This window comes from Rhinolophus hipposideros (assembly GCF_964194185.1).
Source record: "Rhinolophus hipposideros genome assembly, chromosome: 25".
Taxonomy (NCBI): domain Eukaryota; kingdom Metazoa; phylum Chordata; class Mammalia; order Chiroptera; family Rhinolophidae; genus Rhinolophus; species Rhinolophus hipposideros.
The window spans coordinates 24,890,419-24,911,912 of NC_138071.1; the positions used below are offsets into that span (position 1 = coordinate 24,890,419).

At 36.6% G+C, this 21,494-nt stretch overlaps 1 protein-coding gene across 1 annotated transcript in view; it reads left to right on the plus strand.

Annotated features, from left to right (window-relative positions):
* Positions 1-21,494, plus strand: part of CNTNAP2 (contactin associated protein 2) — a 1,518,236-nt gene that overhangs the window by 528,433 nt on the left and 968,309 nt on the right. The window contains exon 3 of the mRNA XM_081038748.1: positions 8,194-8,387. Coding sequence (XP_080894874.1) covers positions 8,194-8,387 — 194 coding nt within the window. The remainder of the gene's footprint in view (positions 1-8,193; positions 8,388-21,494) is intronic.

The window sequence follows — 21,494 nt, forward strand, 5'->3', positions numbered from 1 at the left end:
TAACCCACATACCAGATTTTGACAAAAAGCTTTCTTGTCTATTTTTTATAGATTTACTAAGTCCTTTGTTTTTAAAATGTATGAGGTTTTCTTTTTTGTTTGTGGTTGGTGTTTTGTTTTTGTTTGTTTTTGGTGGTCTTTACTTTTCTGGCAGCACCTGATAAATACTCAAGGAATCTAACGTTACATTTATGAATAATGCCAGTCCTTTGGGATATAATCTGAATGTTTCGAAAGAGTTAAGGCAGCTACCTATGCCTCTCTTATTAGGTTCTAAGTTGTCTGAGGAAATAATTCCCTGTTTTCAGTGATCAATTCTGATTCTCCTAGAAGAATCTGGAAGATGTTGTCCTTGTTGGAGGAGGGAGAAATGGGAGATGGGCAGTTCTGTTTTCCTGTCATCTAATAATATCTGATAACATCATCTCTTCTTTCTTTTGTTTTATTTCAAAATATACTTAATACCATCTTTTGTCATTTGATTTTCCATAAGCATTAATTTACCCCATATTTTAGCAATGATAATGGCACTGCCACTTCTGCTTCTTTAGCTCATGATATGTTAATGAATGCCCTTGGCTCTCTTCACTGGCTACTTCCAATTAACAAGTATCTACACTTGGTTGAAGCTTATTTGTCCTACTTTTTGTAGGTCGGTCGGTCACATGCCACACCATCTAGCTCTTTTTGTCCCACTGTCAATAAAATCTGAGCTCATTAACAAGCTACTTTTAGCACTTCTTAAGATGCCAGCTATTTTTTTTTTCTATCAGTTGAGATGATTCTCAATTGCATGCTTAAACTTTATTTTTCAATGTCACATTTCATCAATGTTATTATTTTAGGCCAGCTTTCATTTCTAGCTCATTTCTAATGGGAGTGTATTATGGAAAAAACATTTTTTTCCATAATACACTCACGTTACATATGCTTTTCCATGTTAAGAGGGCTCTTTCTATTCATTGGGTCATATCCTTTTATTTTCTTTTTCAATTTTGAAAAAAAACATCCTTCCTTATTCAATTGTTTATATTCTGTATATGGGGTATATTGGTTTTATTCTAAATTTTCTTAGATTTATCACTGAAATCCCCACTTCAGCTTCCATGTCTATTTGTTCCCACAAATTATAACAATTTTACTGATGTATCATTGGTGTACACTAATGTGTACATATTTAAATTGTACAATTCGGTCTTTTTATATATGGATAAACCCAGGAAACGGCCAGCACCACAATCAAGATAATGAATGTATCCATCACTCCAAGAAGTTTTCTTTTGACACTTTGTAACCCCTTCACTTTCTCATCCTTGTTTCCATCCTCAAGCAATTATTGGTCTGCTTTAGTCCCTATATATAGTTCACATTTCCTAGAGTTTTATATAAATGGAATTGGACCTTATGCACCTTTTTTTCCTGGATTCTTTCACTCCGCATAATTTTTAGATTAATCACATAGTATGTATTGATGTCCATTCTTTTTTATTGCTGAATAGTATTCCGCTGTATGGATCGGCACTGTTCATCTGTTGATGGCTATTTGGGTTGCTCCCAGCGTTGGGCTATTATAAATAAGTCTGATATCAATATCATGTGCAGGACTGTATATGTTCACCTGCTTCCTTTTCTCTTGGGAAAATACCTAGGAGGGGAATGGTGGGATCATCTAGTGAGTAGTACAAAGCATTAGTACCTTCGTCCATTCAGAAGATTCTTTGCCCAGTTATAGGATGGTAGTTTTTTCATATGCATATGTTAATCATTACTCGTCTGAAGATGCCAGGGGAGCCCCTGCTGCTTTTAGAGTTATCCTCTATGCGGCTCTGCCCTTGGCTTCTAACTCTAGCCACCTTGGTGTCCCCAGTTGGCAGGTGTACCTTCTCAGCTCGGGGATTCTGCCAGGTTCTGCTGGGTTCTTTCCTGGGTCTCCACCTGGAAACTCTCAAGATGGGAAGCTCGGGGAATGGGACTCACTCCATTTATGTCCTGTACCTTGGGGATCACAGCCCTTTGTTGCCCTATACCTTATGTCTTGCAAACCATTGTTTCATAGATTAAATTAAATACCTGTTACTTTATCTTGGTTGGAAGCAGATGTTCTTGAACTCTAACACTTTTTGTATTTTCTATGGTGACTTCTGTATGAATCCTTTAATATTCCCTTTCAGCGGACTGATTATTTCTGTAATTGGTGAATTTTCCTCTAGTGAGGATTATTTTTTTCCAATCAGTAACTACATTTTTTCATTTTTAAGGTAACTTTTTGGTTCTTTTTACTATCCGTCTATAAGTATTTTATTTCTCCTTGTTGTATCTGATCATTCCTGTATTTTTCATGAATGTCATTACTTATTTTATATTTTTGAGAACCTAAAATGTATTTAGTTCCACTGGTCCTCAGCTACTATTATATCTGGGATGAATTTGTATTGAACTTTGACTCCGTTAGCTGACTTTTGTGGCATTTGTTTTCTTCCTGGTGATTTGAAGTTGTGGGTTGCAGGCTATTCTTGATAACAAGTCTCTCTCTCTCTCTCTGTCTCTCTCTCTCTCTCTCTCTCTCTCTCTCTCTCTCTCTCTCTCTCTCTGCTTTCTCTCTCTTCTTCCTCCCCCCCCCCTTTCTGCCCTATAGTTTTGTGACTTTCTCTACTCAGCTTCCCAGATCTTGGCCCAGAAATACATCTTCCATGGGTGACCCTGTACCTTTCCCTAGAAATGTTATTAGGGAGTCATCGTTCTAACCACCAAGGCAGTAGATGCCTTCCCTCAACTCAGATGTGCCTGTTTTCTAACTCCTTTGGGTATGCAGTCTCCTACAAGCCTTGTTTCCAAGTCAGTGAGCAGTTTTTAGTCTCTTTTCACAGGCAGGTTAGTCGGGGCCTAGTGTTGGTCGTCAGCCCTGACCCATGCTTCCTTTCTCTGACAGACACAGGAGACTTACCTTCACCAGTATTCCCCAGGGACCAAATGCCACTCTTCCTATGTGGGTCTCCACATCCCACTCCAGCAGCCTCAGCTCCAGTCCTACGCGTAGCTTTGCATTTTGGTTGCATTTCTCATGCATGGAGATATGTATCTTATTTTTGATACCGTTGTTTTTTTGTTTTTTTTTTTCTGGCTATGTGTTTTTCAATTTTCTTCGTACCTATCATATCTAAAACTACTGTGTATTTAGGGCAGATGGAGGCCTCCAAACCTAAATTCATAATGCTATCTTGCCTAAAAGTCTTCTTTTCAATTTATTCTTTTCATCTAATACATATTTCTCAACGAGTTATTAAAGTTAATTCTATACTTCATTGAAAAGTTTTTATACTTAAAAAAAAGACACTAGGCTTATAGTCTCTGGTGGTGTAACAACAACCCACTTGGGTATCATGTCTACACAGGAGGCATTTATCACAGAAAAGAAACTCTTTGCCTTCTCCTGAATCACCCACCAAATTTCACTTTTTTTCCTCAGAGGTACTAATTTATCAATTACAAAGCAGAAATGGCTATCATAATTATAAGCTATCATTTAATTTAGAGTACTAGTTTCATCCATCTCTCCACATTCTCTATTATAATGTATCACTCAAGTAACCTCAGTAGAGTGGGCATCTAAAAGACAAACCTTAATGCATCTTTATAGTACACACACACACACATACACACACACACACACACACACACACACACACACACACACACACATATATATATATATATATATATACCAAGGGGAAGGAGTGTGCGTATGTGTGGGAGAGAAAAGAAGGAAGAGAGGGAAAGGGAGGGAAGGATGGAGGGAGATGGAAAAGGAGACGGTAAAAGGGAGGCAGGGAGCAGTATCTTTAATGTTCAGGGAATAAGAAGAGTTCTATAGAGTACATATCTTTCATGTCACTCTAACAATTTGCTAGATATTTTTGGTTCTATTTTTTTCTAGAAAAGAGTTGTTCTTAAGTCTTCTTGGAAACTAAATTTATGATTATTCACAAATGACCACCTCCTTTATCTCTTCTTCGGTTTTCTACCTTTTTTTCAGCTACCGATTATCCCCTGGGAACATGTTGCCCTCTTATACTCTCCACAATATATCAGGGAGTACTTCTGCTCTACCATTTTCCTGAAGATTTTGTGATGAAAGGGTTAGCGTTCTTAATCCTTGGATCGATAGAGGTTATACATTTCACAAGCCAAATGAACAAAGTAATCAACTTCCCCAAATTATATTGCTTGATAGATCAAAGAGAAACAGGAAACTTTTCATCGATCTTTCTACCATGTTCCTCATGAAAGCATGACATTTGCCCTCCCCTTGAAGTTCGTCACTATTCTCTCCACATGTACTTCTGCTAAGGAATAAGTTTCAACTTATATTTTTACTTCGTTTGGATTTTTGGATTTTGCTTCCCTTAAAGTTGTCAATAAATTGTATTTTTTTTAAAGTAATGAGATTAATGGGATTAAGTAGTTGTATGTTAATTGCCTCCTTATTGAAAAATTGTAGTGCACCAACAATCGGGTAATTTAAGAATATTTATTCTGGAATATTTTTTTGCACGAATAGTTAGGGAATGTACTCTAAATTTTAACAATCAGTTGCACGTATTTTCTCCTTTTCACCCATTGTAATAATTGCTTGTTTACTACAATGAACAAATTGCCTTGTTGCTTTCAGTAATACATAGAAATGCATACACAATTAGCTATAGAATTTCTCCTAAGTTTGGAACTATACATCTAACAGATAAGAAAATATATTTATAACCTCTTCATGACTGGGTACATTGTTATCCCCGAAATTCACCTATGGCTCCTCCAAAATTTTACAGAATTCTAGGTAAAATAGGCATGTGGATAATATATGATTATGGGGAATATTAGACACTATGATATGGAAAAAGAACAACATATAAAAACCCACAAAGTATTATACAAAAGCAGCGACAACTAAATCATATTAGTGAGCAGATTATCAGGAAAGTGGTTCCAAGGAGGTATTCCAGACTGTATTCCCCAGGACCCAAATTCTGACATGGAGAATAGCACTAGGAATGTACTAGGGAGCATTTCAGGGATGAGACCTGTGGAAGGGAAGGGAATGAAGAGGAACTGAGCCGAGGGAGAAGTGGAGAAGCAGTGTAGTCTAAAAGGAGGCTTCAGCCAATTCTGCAGGGAGATGTGAGACCATGATGACCCTCTAGAGTTTTTCCATGTTGGGGCGAGGGACCTGGCCATTTACAACCCTTGGTCCACCAGCCATTGCCTTGTACAACTTCAGGAAGGGGCATGACCTGGGGTAAAATGCCTCTCTTTTACTCAGGGATTCCTTAAGAGGAATTACAACTAACTACTGTCTTCTGGCAGCACTCAAAATAATGGAGGGACTAAGTTGTCCAGTGATAAGGGAAGACCTGAATGGCACATCACAGGGTCCACTGCAGGAAATGTTATTTGCAATGAACATGCTGATAAAGGAGAATCAATACTTTCCCACTTTTATTGAAACATGCCATATCCTTGTGTTTATGTATTACTGATGGCTGTTTCACGCCATAGCAGCAGACTTTAGTAGTTGTAACAAAGGTGTTTTTCTTTGTATTTATCTTGCTTGGGATTTGGTAAATTTCTCAGATATCAGGAATTAATTTTTCAACCATTTTTTTCTTCAAATGTATGTTTTCCTCCCCAATCTCTACCTTCTCTTCTTGTAGTACTCTATTTGCATGATTGTTAGGGCATTTAATATTATCTTACACGTTACTGGAGTACTGTTTATTTTTAAGCCTTTTTCCCCCCTCTGAACTTCAATTTGAAAGGTTTATATGACCCTGTATTCAAGTACACTATTTTTCCCCCCGTTGGCTTCTAATCTGTTGTTAAGGCTACCAGTAGATGTTTCATTCCAGATACAATTTTACTTCAATAACTTTTATTTCATTCTCTTTTGGTTTTTTATTTTCTCCATTAACATTTTATATGTTTCTTCAATATTTACATATTGTCTTCAAATAATGGAACTAATTTATAATCTCTGTTTTAAAATCCTGTTCTGCAAATTTCATCATCTGTCCTTTTTCAGCCTATTTCTATTGATTGATTTTTCTCATATTTGCCTGCTTCCTCAAGTGTCTACTGTGTTTCCCCGAAATAAGACCTAGCCGGATGATCAGCTCTAATGTATCTTTTGGAGCAAAAATTAATATAAGGCCCGGTATATTATATCATACTATATTATATTAGAGACCAGGTCTTATATTAATTTTTGCTCCAAAAGACACATTAGAGTTGATCATACAGTTAGGTCTTATTTTCGGGGAAACATGGTAGGACTTTTTAAAATTTTTATACAGAACATTATGGATGCTATCTTGTTGAATTTCTAATCTTCCATGGACTTCCTTTTAAAAAAATATTAAATGTATTGGAATGACATTTGTTAGTAGAATTGAATAGGCTTTATAGAATACCTCCACCATCATGGCCTTCCTTAATGGAGTGCTGAGCAAGGAGTTAATTTATTTGTGGGTCAGATTGATTTTTTTTTTATACTAGTTACCAACCTTTGTTCACATGTGTCCAGAGGACCCTTATTCAAGGACTAAATTGTTCTAATTCCTTCCTGAGATCTCTACTGAATGCCAAGGGTTGGTTCAACAAGTTCTCTCAATCTTGTCTAGTCCGAAATCAAACTAGTCCCAGCCCTGTGCACCATCTGGGCATTGTTCCTTTCAGAACTCCCTCCACATTAAACTTGTGGAGTCTTGGTCTGCAAATACACAGCTTGGTGTTCATTCAGGGTCTGGACTACAGACACTCATTAGCAACCCTACGAGTGCAGAATTCCAGAGCTCTTTCTCTGCACAGCTGCTCCCCCAGTCTGGTACTCTGCTCTACAAAGTATTTTGCTCAGTAGCTTTGATTCTGACTTGTCTCCATGTCAGCGATGCTATGGTTTCTGTTTGGGATACTCTTCCATGTGCCATGATCTGAAATGTGAACCAGGAATTTGGCAGGGCTCACTTAATTTGTTTATCTTCTCTCATGAGTCAGGGGCCTGCACTGTCTGTTGTCCCATCCCTAGAAAGGGAAATTGTGTACATTTTGTCAGGTTTGTAATTTTTTGTGGTGGGAGAACTGTTTTATCATAGCTGAAAGCAGAAATAAGCCATATAAACATCATTAAAGGAATGATATATCTGTGATGATTTACAAAATGATTTTTATTAAAACAGTCCTCATTGAATAAATTATTTTATTGTCAGTCTTTAAATTCCATATCTGAAAAGTTATGTATATATTATTATACTATAAATTGGATAATTTATTGAATATTTTTCTCTTATTTACTCCCATTAGTAGCCAAACTCACTCAAAAAAGTATATTGCCTTTTAGTACTAAGCATCATGCCATATTTTCTGTAATACATTAATACTTATATACAAGCATTGGCATTTTACACAATGCTATAAATTAGGAGTCTTTTGTTCTATATTAGTGCTGTTTTCTAATATTTTTACGTTCTTACTATTTACCAATCATTTATTATATTTTACCAAAAGAAGTTTCGTTTCATTTAATAATTAAAATTGTCTTCCTAGAAATGTGGTTATCAAGAGTCATTGGTTATATATCTTAAGTGTTAGGAAACATGTTTCCTGATTTACTATGTACCTTAATTCTCATGAGTATGAGAGCTTAATGTAAGATTAAGCCTCATCTTAGGAACTACCAACATTCTTTTAACTCTGAACTTTTTAAATCAAATATATATTTTAAAGTCATATATACTTTTTTTGTTTCATGTATAATCTCCTAAAAGATAAAACTTTACATGAGGAATTAATAGATTGTACATATTTTGTCCTAGTGATTTTTAGTGGAAGAATTCATAGTAAATTGATCAACCCTCATCCAATTAGACTTTGACATGTCCTAATAAGAGCTAATTGAGGAATTATGAAGACATTTACTCAGGAGAAAATGAGCACATAATTATACCATAAAGAGGTTAGAGTATCAGTGTTACCCAGCTGGAAGAATATTAGTTGAAGTCCCAATGGCATCTGTAAAGGACACTTCATCATTTATCTGTGAAAGATAGCACTGCCAAAGCCAAGACAAAATGGAGACTAATTTATTGTCAATTGTAGAAGTCTAAAGTTAAATCTTTGTGTTCCCCTCTCGTCTACCTTCTTCAGGTGCCGGGGGCTGGTCTCCCTCCGACAGTGACCATTATCAATGGCTTCAGGTTGACTTTGGCAATCGGAAGCAGATCAGTGCCATTGCAACCCAAGGAAGGTACAGCAGCTCGGACTGGGTGACCCAATACCGCATGCTCTACAGTGATACTGGGAGAAACTGGAAACCCTATCATCAAGACGGGAATATCTGGGTGAGTCATTGTCAGAAAGGCTAAGATACAGAACTGGGCAGATAGCTGACCTCATCCCCTACCTGTCCTTGTGCAGCCTGAAGAAGCAGGAGGGTAGGGTGTGGCCTGGTTGGAGGTGATTTTGCTGTTTTTGGTTCCTGTTTTTGTGTTTGTATCCTCTGGTACTTGCAGAAAGACGAATGTGAGTCAAGTTCAAGGGGGTGGGGAAATGGACCTAAACACCAGTGCGCTCCACTCTATCCCATGTCTTTCTCATAAGGGCGGAAATTCTTTTGTCTTTCAAAGTGAATGTGTTCTCTTCCCCAAGCGCTGGTGTTATTTAAGCAAATTGGGAGACATAAAACTGTGAGTTTTATTTTCCCATAAACTGTGTTGAAACCCAGAAAAAAAAACAAACACTATTAGGTAAATAATTTAAAGCTTATAGAACACTATTTATTTCTTTAAATGCAACGTGTCAAGTTACTGTATTTTTGTCTGGAGTACCGATCTGAAATGATACAAATTGTACCCAAATACGGAACCATGAATTAAGCAGATAAAATGAAAAAAACATTTTCTGACTTAGGTTTCTATTCCTTATTCCCACCTACTCTTACTTGCCTCAGACTCTTTCTATCAAAGATATTGAGTTAAATCTTTAAAGGACAACGTGTGAGGGTCCACTGCTAACAGGGTTAATTAACTCAGCTGGGTTGATGGGCGCTGGAGGTGGGGGGTGGACTTTGAAGCAGTTCACTTCCTGTTGGAGCCAGTCCTATTTTCTATTTTACTGTAATCCGGATCTGTTTAGATGAAGCACCACTTAATAGTCAGTGACCATTTATATGTGGTTAGAAAAGTAAGGTAGAAAAATGCTTTTATTTAAAAAAAAAAAAATAGGAGAAGATGGAATGAAACCAGCCAGAGCTCTGGAACATAGCATATTTCCCCCAAAATAAGACCTAGCCAGACCATCAGCTCTAATGCATCTATTGGAGCAACAATTAATATATAAATTTATTTTTATATATTAATTAAAGTTAATAGATATTAAAATAAGACTGGGTATAATATAATATATAATATAATACCGGATCTTATAATATAATATAATATAATATAATATAATATAATATAATATAATATAATATAATACCATATAATGTAATATAAGACCGGTTCTTATACTAATTTTTGCTCCAAATGACTCATTAGAGCTGATGGTCCGGCCAGGTCTTACTTTCGGGGAGACACGGTATTAGGCAACCAACTGAACATCTCCTCCCCAAACAGTTTTAAATATTTTAAAATATTACTGGTCCTCACTCTGAGGTATATGCACTTGTCCATATTTATCTATTAAACACATTCAGGGAAGCTAGTTGTTTATTTATTTGTTTTTTTTTATGCTTGTTGACTGAAGAACCGCTTTTCTCAGACTGCAATTTCTATCCAAAGCTTAGAGCAGTGGGTCTCAGGTCGAGGCTATTCATATGAGTGATCTGAGGAGATTGTAAAACATATGGATGGCAGCCCCCCCCCAAACCCATTACATCAGAATTGTTTAAGTGAAAATTAGATCAGTGGTACTCATAACACTGTTAAACACAGAGATCTTCAATTTGAGTAAAATATTGAAATTAAGAAAAAATAATCTAGAAGAATAGGAGCAGTGATATATGGTAAGAAATTGTCTATATTATAATAATGGTTTAAACCTTTATTACGGGTCTATATCTTTTTTTTTGTATTTTATTATGAGAGAAAAATTTAAAAAGTTTAACTCGTTTACTCCTAAAATATTTCAGTTACATTGGAAAATTATGTGTATCAAATCGAATATTTACTACAACTGAATGAATTATTTTAAAATACTAAAGTCTGAGGGAATCTATTTTAGTTTATTTAAAAAACCAGCCATAACCAAAATCAAGTCAAACCATCAATGTTTAACAAGAAGAAAAAGGAGGAGGAGAAGTGGGAGGAAATTCTCATTTTAAATTGTGTTCTATGCAGTATGAGGCAGAGTGCTGGGGATTTTTAACGTGATTAGGGTCCACTCCTGGAGAATGTATATTTTAAAAGTCATCAGGTAACTTTTGTGAGTAGCCAGAATTTAGAGCTCCTAGTGTTACTGAATGAGGGTTGATGGCCAATGCAGCTAGGAGCCAATACTATGGCACCGGCTTTTGAGAAAAGAAAAAGCTTTCATTGCTGATTGAGTAATGCTCAAATCTGTCTCCCTGATCCAGGGTTTGGGGCACGTTTTAAGAGGTTGGGGGAACAGGGTGGTCTGCAGAATTCCAGTGGGACAGATTTTGATTGGAGAGCTTTGGACTTTGGCCAAAGATATGGTAAGGGGCTTCAGCATTGGATCTTCCCAGATAATGGACCCTTAGCTTCTGAAAGGGTTCTGGTGCTGAAATTCCAGTCACATCCTGGTCCTTTGGTTCCATGAGGGGGACACAACTTTGGTTTCGGTTGCAGCTGGAGGTCAAACTTCTCTCCTCTGTATGTGGTTCTGCAGCATGACTTGTTGTGGTCTGTTGTCTCTGAAAAACAACTCAGCATCTTATTAAAAAAAGGATAGAACTAGTTTGAACTGGTTCCACGGTTACATTAACTTGAGTAGGTAGTTGTTTCCATAGCAGTATCCAATGAGAGGAACTGTCATATGAAATACGCATATAATGTCCCCAAAATAAAAAGTGTGATGCCAGAGTAGTCCTTTGGAAGTAACTTGTATCTAGCCACGATTGTATGGTAAGGACATTTGTGTCGTGGGATATGTAAGTTGGAGGGCACAAGTAGTGGGGAAATGCCTATGGAAAGTTTTCATCTCATAATTAAGATAATTCACAGTTTCTGGAATAATGTGTAGAAAAGTGGTTCTTAACCCTGGATGTACAATGCAAGAATCCAGAAAGCTTTAAAACATGTGGATGTTTGGGTCCCACCTCCAGATTTTGGTTTCAGTTCATCTAAGGCATAAGCTGGGCACTGGGATTGTAAAGCTGCCCAGATCATTCTACTGTACAGCCAACACTGAGAACTATATTTCGGCCTTTGGGTAGGGTGAGGATGGAGGAAGTTCATTGTGAAACATAATGACTAGAAAATAGAAAAGACCTTTCTTCTAGTTTAGCAGACTGACCAAGAGACCAAACAGCAGACTAAGAGTCGAAAATTAAGGCTCAGATCACCAGCTCTTCCGGAAAGCACACATTATTTTCTAACTCTCTGAGGATACTAACCTCAAGTCAGACTAGTGGGATGATAAAATTATTTGAGGGGCTGCAAGTTAGACTCAAAGCTACATATCTGTGTTTGTGAAGGTTTCATCTCAAACTCTAGAGTGTCAAATGCTCTCCTATCATAAGGCATTAAGGGAATAATAAAGATGGCTGCTTAAGTACAACAGTACTTAAGTTTTAATTTATGTATCAGATACTTAACAGTTATAGATAATACCCTTCTGACTAAATACAGAAATATAAGTTCAGAGGGTTAAGGAGGGTAAAAATTTCCAACGTGACTTGGCTTCTTGTGGCAGCATAACAATTGCATTGCTTTAATAATCTATGACAGACATGTTTTAATCTTTGGTAATATGGAAATAGTCCATTGTTTTTTGATGTATTCTAAAAGTGATAACGTTTATTGTTTTCTAAAAATTCTTGTGTGCTTTAGAGCTTATGTTTTAACATGCATTAAGTGATTAAAATTTAGCATTTAAAACTCTCAACAAAAAATACATCTGGGCTCAAGTTTAGTAAAAATGGTAATTAAATATTAGATTTTGTTTTAATCCTACTACTATTTAACATAATGTGTGCTGTACTTAAATAAAAGAGACTTCTGACACAGATAAGACTGGATAGCTTTTAGATGGACAGACCTTATGTAAAGTTCCAGATAGTCAAAGGGTTTTAAAGTTAATGCCATTTTAAGGTTGCTTTTTCTATCCTTTTCTAAAATAATCGATTACCTGAGAAGAATGCAAAGTAATATAAATCCCATCACTTGAATATTGTTTTTAAAAAACGTCAATGGTTATTCTTTCTATAATTTCAGGGGACATGGACAACATGACTAATTTTATTATAATATTCTCATTAAATGTCCATATGGAGATCCTGAATTATTTTATGACCAGTGGATAATATGTTAAATTAAGCAAAGAACAACTCATGCAGATGAGAAATTATGACAGTATCACAAGATTTTTTAAGTCATGAATCTGACTTTGGAATCTGACTACGGAATAAGAATGGCTCTTGAAAATATCCTTGAAGGATGGTTTATCTGAATGTTTAATACTCAGATATGTAAGTTGCTAAATGTGCTTAACTAGTGAAACTTTCTCATTCCTCTTTGATAATACTAAGCATAATAGAATTATTTATCCACAATGCCATTTCCTTCTATTTATAATTTTTTCTTTACAACGTAAAAGGAAAACGTGTACTGATTGATAAAATTGCCCCACCTCAAACATTATATTTACATATTCCATAAACTCTAATTTGCATACTTCTCTTGCGGTATTTTTGGGTTTCCTAAGTGTAGTCTGTTGGAGAGAGACAGGGTATTCTGTATAAGCGTTTCTTATGAATGGTCCATTCAGCATTACATTAAACAACAATTCCAGCAGATTTTCGCTAAGATGCTGTGTTTAGTTTTGCTGGAGAAGTCCAATTATTTAAAACAGTTTTGATTCCTCTTGTTTATGGTAGGCAGGTATAAGACGGCTATCAGTAACCACTAAATAAATTAGATCGAGCATCCCTGAGAATAAAAATGCTTTATTATATGTAAATTACATAGTCAGATACTTATCAAGAATATGTAATTTCATAATCTCTAAACAATATTAAATAGAGTACTAATTTGCTAGATGTTGAAAACCTGGATTTCTTTGCCCCTTATATATTGTACACACACACACACACACACACACACACACACACACACACACAAAACTTCATTGTTTCTAACAAATTTGAAACATTGAAAAAATCTGAAAAGCAAATAGTAGTTAACAGATTAATTTAGTAAATTCTTTGATTTTCTGAATATCACGTCGATAGCTGGAATGTGTGTTCTCTACTTTCTTTTTAACCAAACATCCAATCAACCAATGTCTACATAAGAAAAGTTACAAGGTGTTTACCAAGTGAAATCCAAGATATATATTCAAAAGGTCTGAATTCAAGTATCTGGATTTATTTATTGGTTTATAAACTCAGATAACTCACTTTGTGCCTCAAACTCCTGATCTGTGAAATGGGAATAATGCCGATTGGAAAATTTACATGAGATTCTGTAAGTAAAGAAGTTTTGCAGGTTGCGAAGATTTAGCAACATGCGTGTTATCAATTGCCTATCTTAGAAGCATTCTGCAAAACTAGTGTCGTACTTCTTGTACTGTGAATACTCTGTGATGACAATTTTCAGAAAGTTTGAGTCCCCCTCTATTCTTACCTTGGTTTATGCTTATTCATGATTTAAAATATCTGACAATATTTTAGAGGCAGGAAGCATGGTTTAAAGTAGGAAGTGAACTGTGGACCGATCTCTGGCACATTTTCTAATTAATGAATGAAGTGACCACGGATAGACAATGCGATCAGTGCTGGATGAGCTTGTGAGGCGTGGCGCGTCGACCTCGCTCTGTGCCAAGTGCCATCGCAGTGCTTGTGACAAATTATCTGTCACCATAACGATGGTCATGTGTTCAGTGAGCCATGTCAGGGGGTATTATTTAAAAATGGATGAATTATTTCCTTATCCTTTCAACCAATCTGTTGTAATGGTTGCATTAGATTTCCAAATCACTTAAGAATATTTTGCAATTATAAATGTAAACCATAATTGTTTCACAGTTCTCTAGTATCCTTGGATCCTTTCAAACAGATGTAGAATTCTTTCCTGCATATGAAACTAGGGAAGGCCACCATCCTGGTTGCTTGCTCATAGACGCGTATCTTCCATCAGATGATAACATCCTCTACCTCACATACAACACCAATGCAATGTTTTTCAGCAATAGGTGGGAATTTTTATTGCTCGTTTATGTATACACCTGCATTGTGATTGCAATTGTCATTTGGGGAAAAGGCCTGGTCGGCATATTTGTAATAAGTTAATAGATAGCATATGGATAAATAAGACACATCGGAGTCATCTACATTAAGCCCTTTCTAAAATGACTCTGGATATAAATGGGATACAAGTCTTTAGGACTTGTATAAGAGAAAATAATTTCCAAGGTGAATTTATGATGAGCTTTATATTTCTCTGAAATAGATGTGTTGTGTGCACTCCTCTTAGACTGAGTGATATTTTAAAAGTCTCAAGATTTTTAATAAGTTGAATAGATATTCTAGATCCTTTTGCATATACTGTAATGCCTCCATTAATACATTTTGATAACCTTTCTACACATTTGTAATGTGAGATTCTCATTTCAAGAGGTCATGAGATTGCATTTTGTCAGTTTGGGAGTCACTCAATATTCTACACATACATACATATATAGAACCATTCTAACAAACATGGTTATGTGTTTAATTTTTTTCCAAAAAATAAGACGTTATTAATAACAGTGAATATATTGTTGACATACACTATTAGGTAAAGAAAAATGATTAATCTTATATGATAAGATTTCTTACAGGCAATAAAAATAGAGTATATAATTCTTTACAATCTAGTGTATTTTTCATCTGAGATAAAATATGATATATGAAATCATTGTTCTAAAATGTTTTAAGTATGCTTGCTTGCTTGGTGAGCTCTCTGGAGGAGGAAGTGTTCTTAGTAAGCATAATGATATTCTCAGGTGCTTATTTTACTCTGGACTCAATTAATGGAGATGCTAATATTTTTCTTACCAGACCAAGGTTGGATTTAGGTGACATGAAGCTACATGACTCCCGGTGAATGCAAATTTCTACAAAGTGTTGATAGGTACCTACAGATATTTTGAATAAAATATGAATTCCCTCATTTAAGATGCTTGTCCCTACCCTAAGTGGTAACTTAGTGAGAGGTAGAGGAATGCGAGTATATCTAGATGGGGGAATTTCAAGCATGGAAACCAAGCTCTTGTGTGGCCACAGGCCCCCAAGAGGCAGTAAAAGAAGCAGCTCAATGCTGCACTGTGGAATCAGACCACATAGGCCCATCATCAAACTCTGTTCACCTAAACCTCTAACTTTGGGCAGATGCTTCAACGTTTCTGTGCCTAAATTTCCTCAGCTGTTAAATGGGGCTAATAACAATACTTACTTCACTTACCTCAATACGCCCTACCTCAATAGCAATTATAGGTATGAAGTTAATAATCCACATAAGAGCTTAGAAAAATGCCTGGCAACATATTAACCCCTCAATTTGTATTAGATTTTATAAATGCGTGACTTCTAGATGCATTACTATACTACATTGTATTGAATCCGTCCTTGAAAATTCAAAATAGCCTGCTACTTTCACTCTACAATAGCTTTTCTGTATTAACGTATCAGCGTGTGTGTTGTATTACATCTGTGCTTCTCAGCCTGAAATGACTAACTCACTGTTAAGTGTAATCAAGAACGCTAATTTATGTTACTTGATCCTATTGATTATCACATGGAGTCCCGAGCATATCGCAGTACAAACTGGGTCTGGCCAATTCTTTTGGATGTTTTTTTCTTAATTAAACTTTAGTGAAAATATGACTACGATGCCTCCATTAGGTTTAGTTTAACGAATTCACTTTTATTAACTTTGGAGGTCAAGGAAAATAAATAACCCCTTTGTGTCCATAGTCCCCTTCCATGTTTTCTTGGGGTAGTTAAAAAGAGTAAGATAAGCAGACTACGGAACAGGCTTATAAGTATTAATTAAAACAAATTATGGTATTTCCCCGTTACCAGTGGGGGATACATCCCAAGACCCTCAACGGATGCCTGAAACTGCAAATAGTACTGAACCCCGTATGTACTGTTTTTTTCTATACATACATAACTATAAGGTTTAATTTCTATAATAGGTACAGTAAGAGATTAAGCACATTAATAGTAGAATAATTATGACCATTCACTGTAAGAAAAGTTGTGTGAAGGTGGGTGTCTCCGCAAACTAGCATAAATTTCTTTTTCCTTCACAAATTCACGTATGGATGATTCATTCTCACCACAGATCTTAGTAACTTCAGTGTATGCTTTTTTTTCCTTCTTCTTCTTTCCTTATTAAGTCAGGAACATTCACTTTTTCACTTAAAGGAGGTACTTTATGGTTTCTTTCTGGCATCAACGAACCGCCACCCTTGTGCTTTGGGGCCGTTGTTATTAAGTAAAGCAAGGGTTACGTGAATGCAAGCACTGCCATACTATCGACCCAATAACTGGGAGGGCTGCTAAGTGACCAACAACCAGGGACTCCCGTATGTGGTGTGAAGACACTGGACAAAGGGCTGGTTCACATCCTGGGCGGGATGGAGCAGGACAGTATAAGATTTCATCATGCTTCTCAGAAAGGTGCATACTTTAAAACTTACAAATTGTTTATTTCTGGAATTTTCCATTTAATATTTTCAGACCTTAAATGACTGCGGGTAATGGAAATCACAGTAAATGAAACTGCAGATGGGGGAACTACTCTGTGGTGGTGAGCCATGAAAGCAAAAGCCTCCAGACAGGGAGAGAGGCCCCTCTAAATGTTAGATGTTCAGAGCCCGTCGGTGGACCAGCGGCCTCAGTATCACCTGGGAGCTTGTTAGAAATGCAGACTCTCAGGGGCCCACCCCCCACTTTTCACGTCAGAATCTGCATTTTAACAATATTCACAGGGGATTTACATACATGCCAAAAATAGAGTGTGGTGTGTTTAATAGTTGAAGAGCTCTCATGACAAAGAGGGATGAGAATTGGGCCTGTATCTCCAAACCAGGAGGCGCCATCAGAAGTGTTAGAATCCAGAGTGTAGATTGCAGACTGACTTATCATGGACCGAGAATAAGCTTTGATAAATAGCACTTACTGAGCTCTTATCATTTATTTACTGAGGGTTGGAGGTAAAAAACTCCCACAGTATCTGCCTTCTAGGGGCAACAAAACTATGGTGGTAAGGCTAACCATATACATTTATAATTATATTGCATGACTGCATGTGTCCTAAAGGAGAAAGGCTGCACAGGTTGTTCTGGGAGCACACAAAAATCACCCCATTTGGAGTGGTAGAGGGTCAGGATCAGTGAAGGCTTTGAGGAGCTAAGTGTTGTTAGCGAAGTGTCATTAGTGGGTAAGGAGGTGGCCATGCCGAGAGGAGGAGCTCCCAGCAGATGAATGTCACTGAAACAGGTCGGAATGGGCAGTGAGACACTTTAAATAACCATGCCTGTCCCGAGTTCTTTATTATTAACCTACAAAGAAAAAAGATCTGACCTGTTTTTAAAATTCTGCAATCACATCATTTAAATCTGTGATGTTGAAAATGTATCGTGTGAATTCCCAGCTTCGGAAGACCGTTGGAGTTGATTCCGTCTTCCAGGGTGGGCACATCGCTGTAATATTCGGAGGACAGAGTTCACTGCCAAGTACATCATAGATGTTTTAAGTATACAATCGAACTGAAGCATCTCGTTCTGAAGATACATTGGCTGAAGCTGAGAGACACAGTGTTACTTAAACAGGAGACACACATTCAGGTCCAAGTATGCGGACCCCAGCCCTCAGCATGGAGCCAAGTACCTAACTTTTCTAGAATGACCACTTGATTATTTTGACTAAAGGGTAACAATTGGATTGCCTACACCGTGCTTACAGGACAAAAAAGCGTAGTCTGTGGTGCTGGACTTTAAATAACAAGACCATGATCCAGCACTCAGTAAAAGTGAACACCGAGCAGTGCTAATCAGCGTTTCATGGACCTTAGTTACTTTCGCTGCAAAAGGGATAAAATGGTATCAACCCTATGGGGTTTTTGTGAGAATGAGACCAATGAATCAAATTGCTTAGAACAACACACCATAAATATAGGGTCATCTTCTTACCGCCTCTTATGTCACCTCCTCCTAATTATTTATCACTATTCTTATTATTACCATTAATTATTATGGAACACTATATTCAAAGTGGTTTAAGGAAATAAAGTAAGTCATTGTGCTAGATTTATCCTTGAGAGTCATAACATCTAATTATAAGGACAATCACTGTAAACTAAAGCCTGGTTATCTGGTGCCACTTTCAGTATTCTTGTACGCCTGGTGCCTGGGGAGATATTTGTAGTAAGTATGTCACTTATCCCACAGTTTAGCCAAGGAACCAATTTAGTCAGTGTTGACTTTAAGGAAGAACTAATAGAATGTTAAAATGTCTTGGCAAGTAAATTTAGTTTGTTTGAATGAACTAGCTTAATTATAGGCCGTATTATCATTCTGGCAGAAAGATGTCCTGTTGACAGTTTGTCTGAATGGTTCACTCAGTTACCATCAATGCCTTTTCAGGAGCCTGGAGAAGGATGAAGCGCTTTCAGAAAAAATATACAGTGCTTCCAAATGAAAAGATTATTTGACATAAACATCTGCATTTCCCCCACAAATTTCACTGATATAGTTTGATGAGACAGTGGTTCTATTGTAACTGACATTTAAACATTTTATAATCACATTAATAGGAAGCTGCAGTGAAGTCCATGAAAAACTCTTTCTTGTGATATAGCAATTCAGAAAACTACGGGCACCAGTTAATAAATAATAAGAGCCAACCGGTGTTGATTGAGGGTTCATTAAGTGCATGATAAGATTTATCTCATTTAATCTTTAAAACAACTTACATGCAATGATGTCAGTGATTTAGATGAGGATGAGGATGATAATGATGGTGATGATATCGATGAAGCCCATTCTATAGATGCAGAAATTACGGATTAGAGGAGGTACATTTTCTGGAACACACGGTGAATTAACAATGGAGCTGGGATTTGAATGCAGGACTGTCTCACTATGATCTTCACCACCATGGGCTCTCTTCAGCTCTGCTTTTCACAGTTCATAAAATATAACATGTTGTTCATACATATGACACTGTATCTCAGACCATTCTCGTTGTCAGGATACCAGTCATATTGGATTTGGGGGCCAGTCTCCCCCTGAGATCTCATTTTAATTACTGACATATGCGACGACCCTATTTCCAAATAAGATAACTTCCTGAGGAACTGGAGGTTACAACTTCAACATATACATTTTAGGAGGATGTGATTCAGCACATGACACTTAACTATTAGAAAGTACAAAGTTATGCCATATACCATTGTGGTGGTGGTAGTGTCGTGTACATTATAAAGCATAGGGAATGGACTTATGAGAAAGACAGTAACTTCTAAGAGGAGTTATACATCATTCCTCATGAACTCAGAAAATGTGCCAGGTCAAACCAGGAGAGATTGGCTGATGACTAACTCTGTACGACTCTCTGCATTCCTTTATTTACAAGAAAGACTTCAAAAAAGAAAGAAACAAACAAATCAAAAACTCTTTTCAGAATTGTTCTCTCCTGAGCCAAAGATGCTTTTTCAAACCAACCCCTCACCCCATCCCATGATAAATAGCTGGCCATAAAAAAGTGTCCAAGTTTCAAACCTCACACACAGAATTCTGTTCTGAATGAAACACCGTTTGGCACTGTGAACATCATTTAATGCCTTGAGATGTAGTATTTATTAAAAACTGGATGCTAGAGAATGTGCATTCTAAACAATTATAGACATTTCTTCTGTCAACAAAGAAAAGAGCTCTCCCAGAGATAAAACAGCTTGCTCCAATTGCATCTTGAGATTTTATTGCTAATTCATTTGGATTATAACAGCATCTATTTGAAAGCAGCAGGTTTCATTAGTTAGCCCTCCAGCATTCTTCAGAGAAGGTTAGGAAACACACTGCCACCATTTCATATATGAAAGCTGAGTTGCCCAGTGAAGGCATTATCCATCTTATGCATTGAGCAAGCACAATTGTTCATTCCATTCTCACTGTCCTACATATCTATTTTTCAGTTTGTTAGAAAATAGAGCTGTGTGTGATAGCCTCAGAGCAACAGAAAAAGGACTGGCTTTATCATAAAGTTATTCAGGCTGTTTACATTCAACCTTGCGCAAACAAGTATTCGATAACAGAATGAAAAAAAATGCAAAAGTTTCCTATTCCTTTGAAAGGATTTTGTGCTTATGATATCAGAAGATGCATACAATGGGTTTTTCACATGACTGATTAAATAAAAAGTTCAGTGTATGATTAAATACCTACAATTTGACAGGTTTATTCTTGGAATAGTGATAAGAGTATAACATTTCAGCTTTGTGTAAAATAAGCAGTAATGTCAATGTTGCTTGTTTTTAATTTTAAAGTCAAAGACCAGGAATTCATTATTTAATCATCATTTTATGTTTGGAGTTGGGGTAACTGATCATGAAATAAAACACATGTGCGTGCGCACACACATACACACAAAGACACACATTAAATCCTTACAATGAAATAACCCTAATCTTCCCAATTACATAAAATCTATGGATCTTTTATAGAATCAAACATATTTCTCAATGGATCCCATTGAAATGCAGAGGTGTTAGGCATTTTGACTAAGATTAAACTCTACTGCTAATACTATCATCCACCCAGTACTTACCTGATAAGTACTTTCGGTGTCAAATACTGTGACAAGATCCTGAAAGGTGAGAGACCAAGTTTGGTCCTTGGTTTCCATGTGTCCATAGTCTTTGCTATCTCCATTATACTGTATTTAAGAAGATATAACAGTGGGTGATTATATGTAAGTTCTCAGAGGTCTTTGTTTGTCTTGTTAATGGTCGAGTCCCACCAGCTTGGATGGTCCCTTGAACACTGAACATGCTTAGTCAATATTTGTTAACAGATTGATTGAGGATTACGCGAACAAACACTGGCATACGTAGAAATAATTAAGTGCACGTTTCATACACAGTCATGTTGAACCACTTATATTCTATGTTTCCATTTGTACAAAATGCAAAACCAGGCAAAAGCTAGCCTGTAAGAAATCTGTATAGTGGTTTTCTCTGTAATGGGAGGGTAGTAACTGGAAGGGCATACAGAGAAGG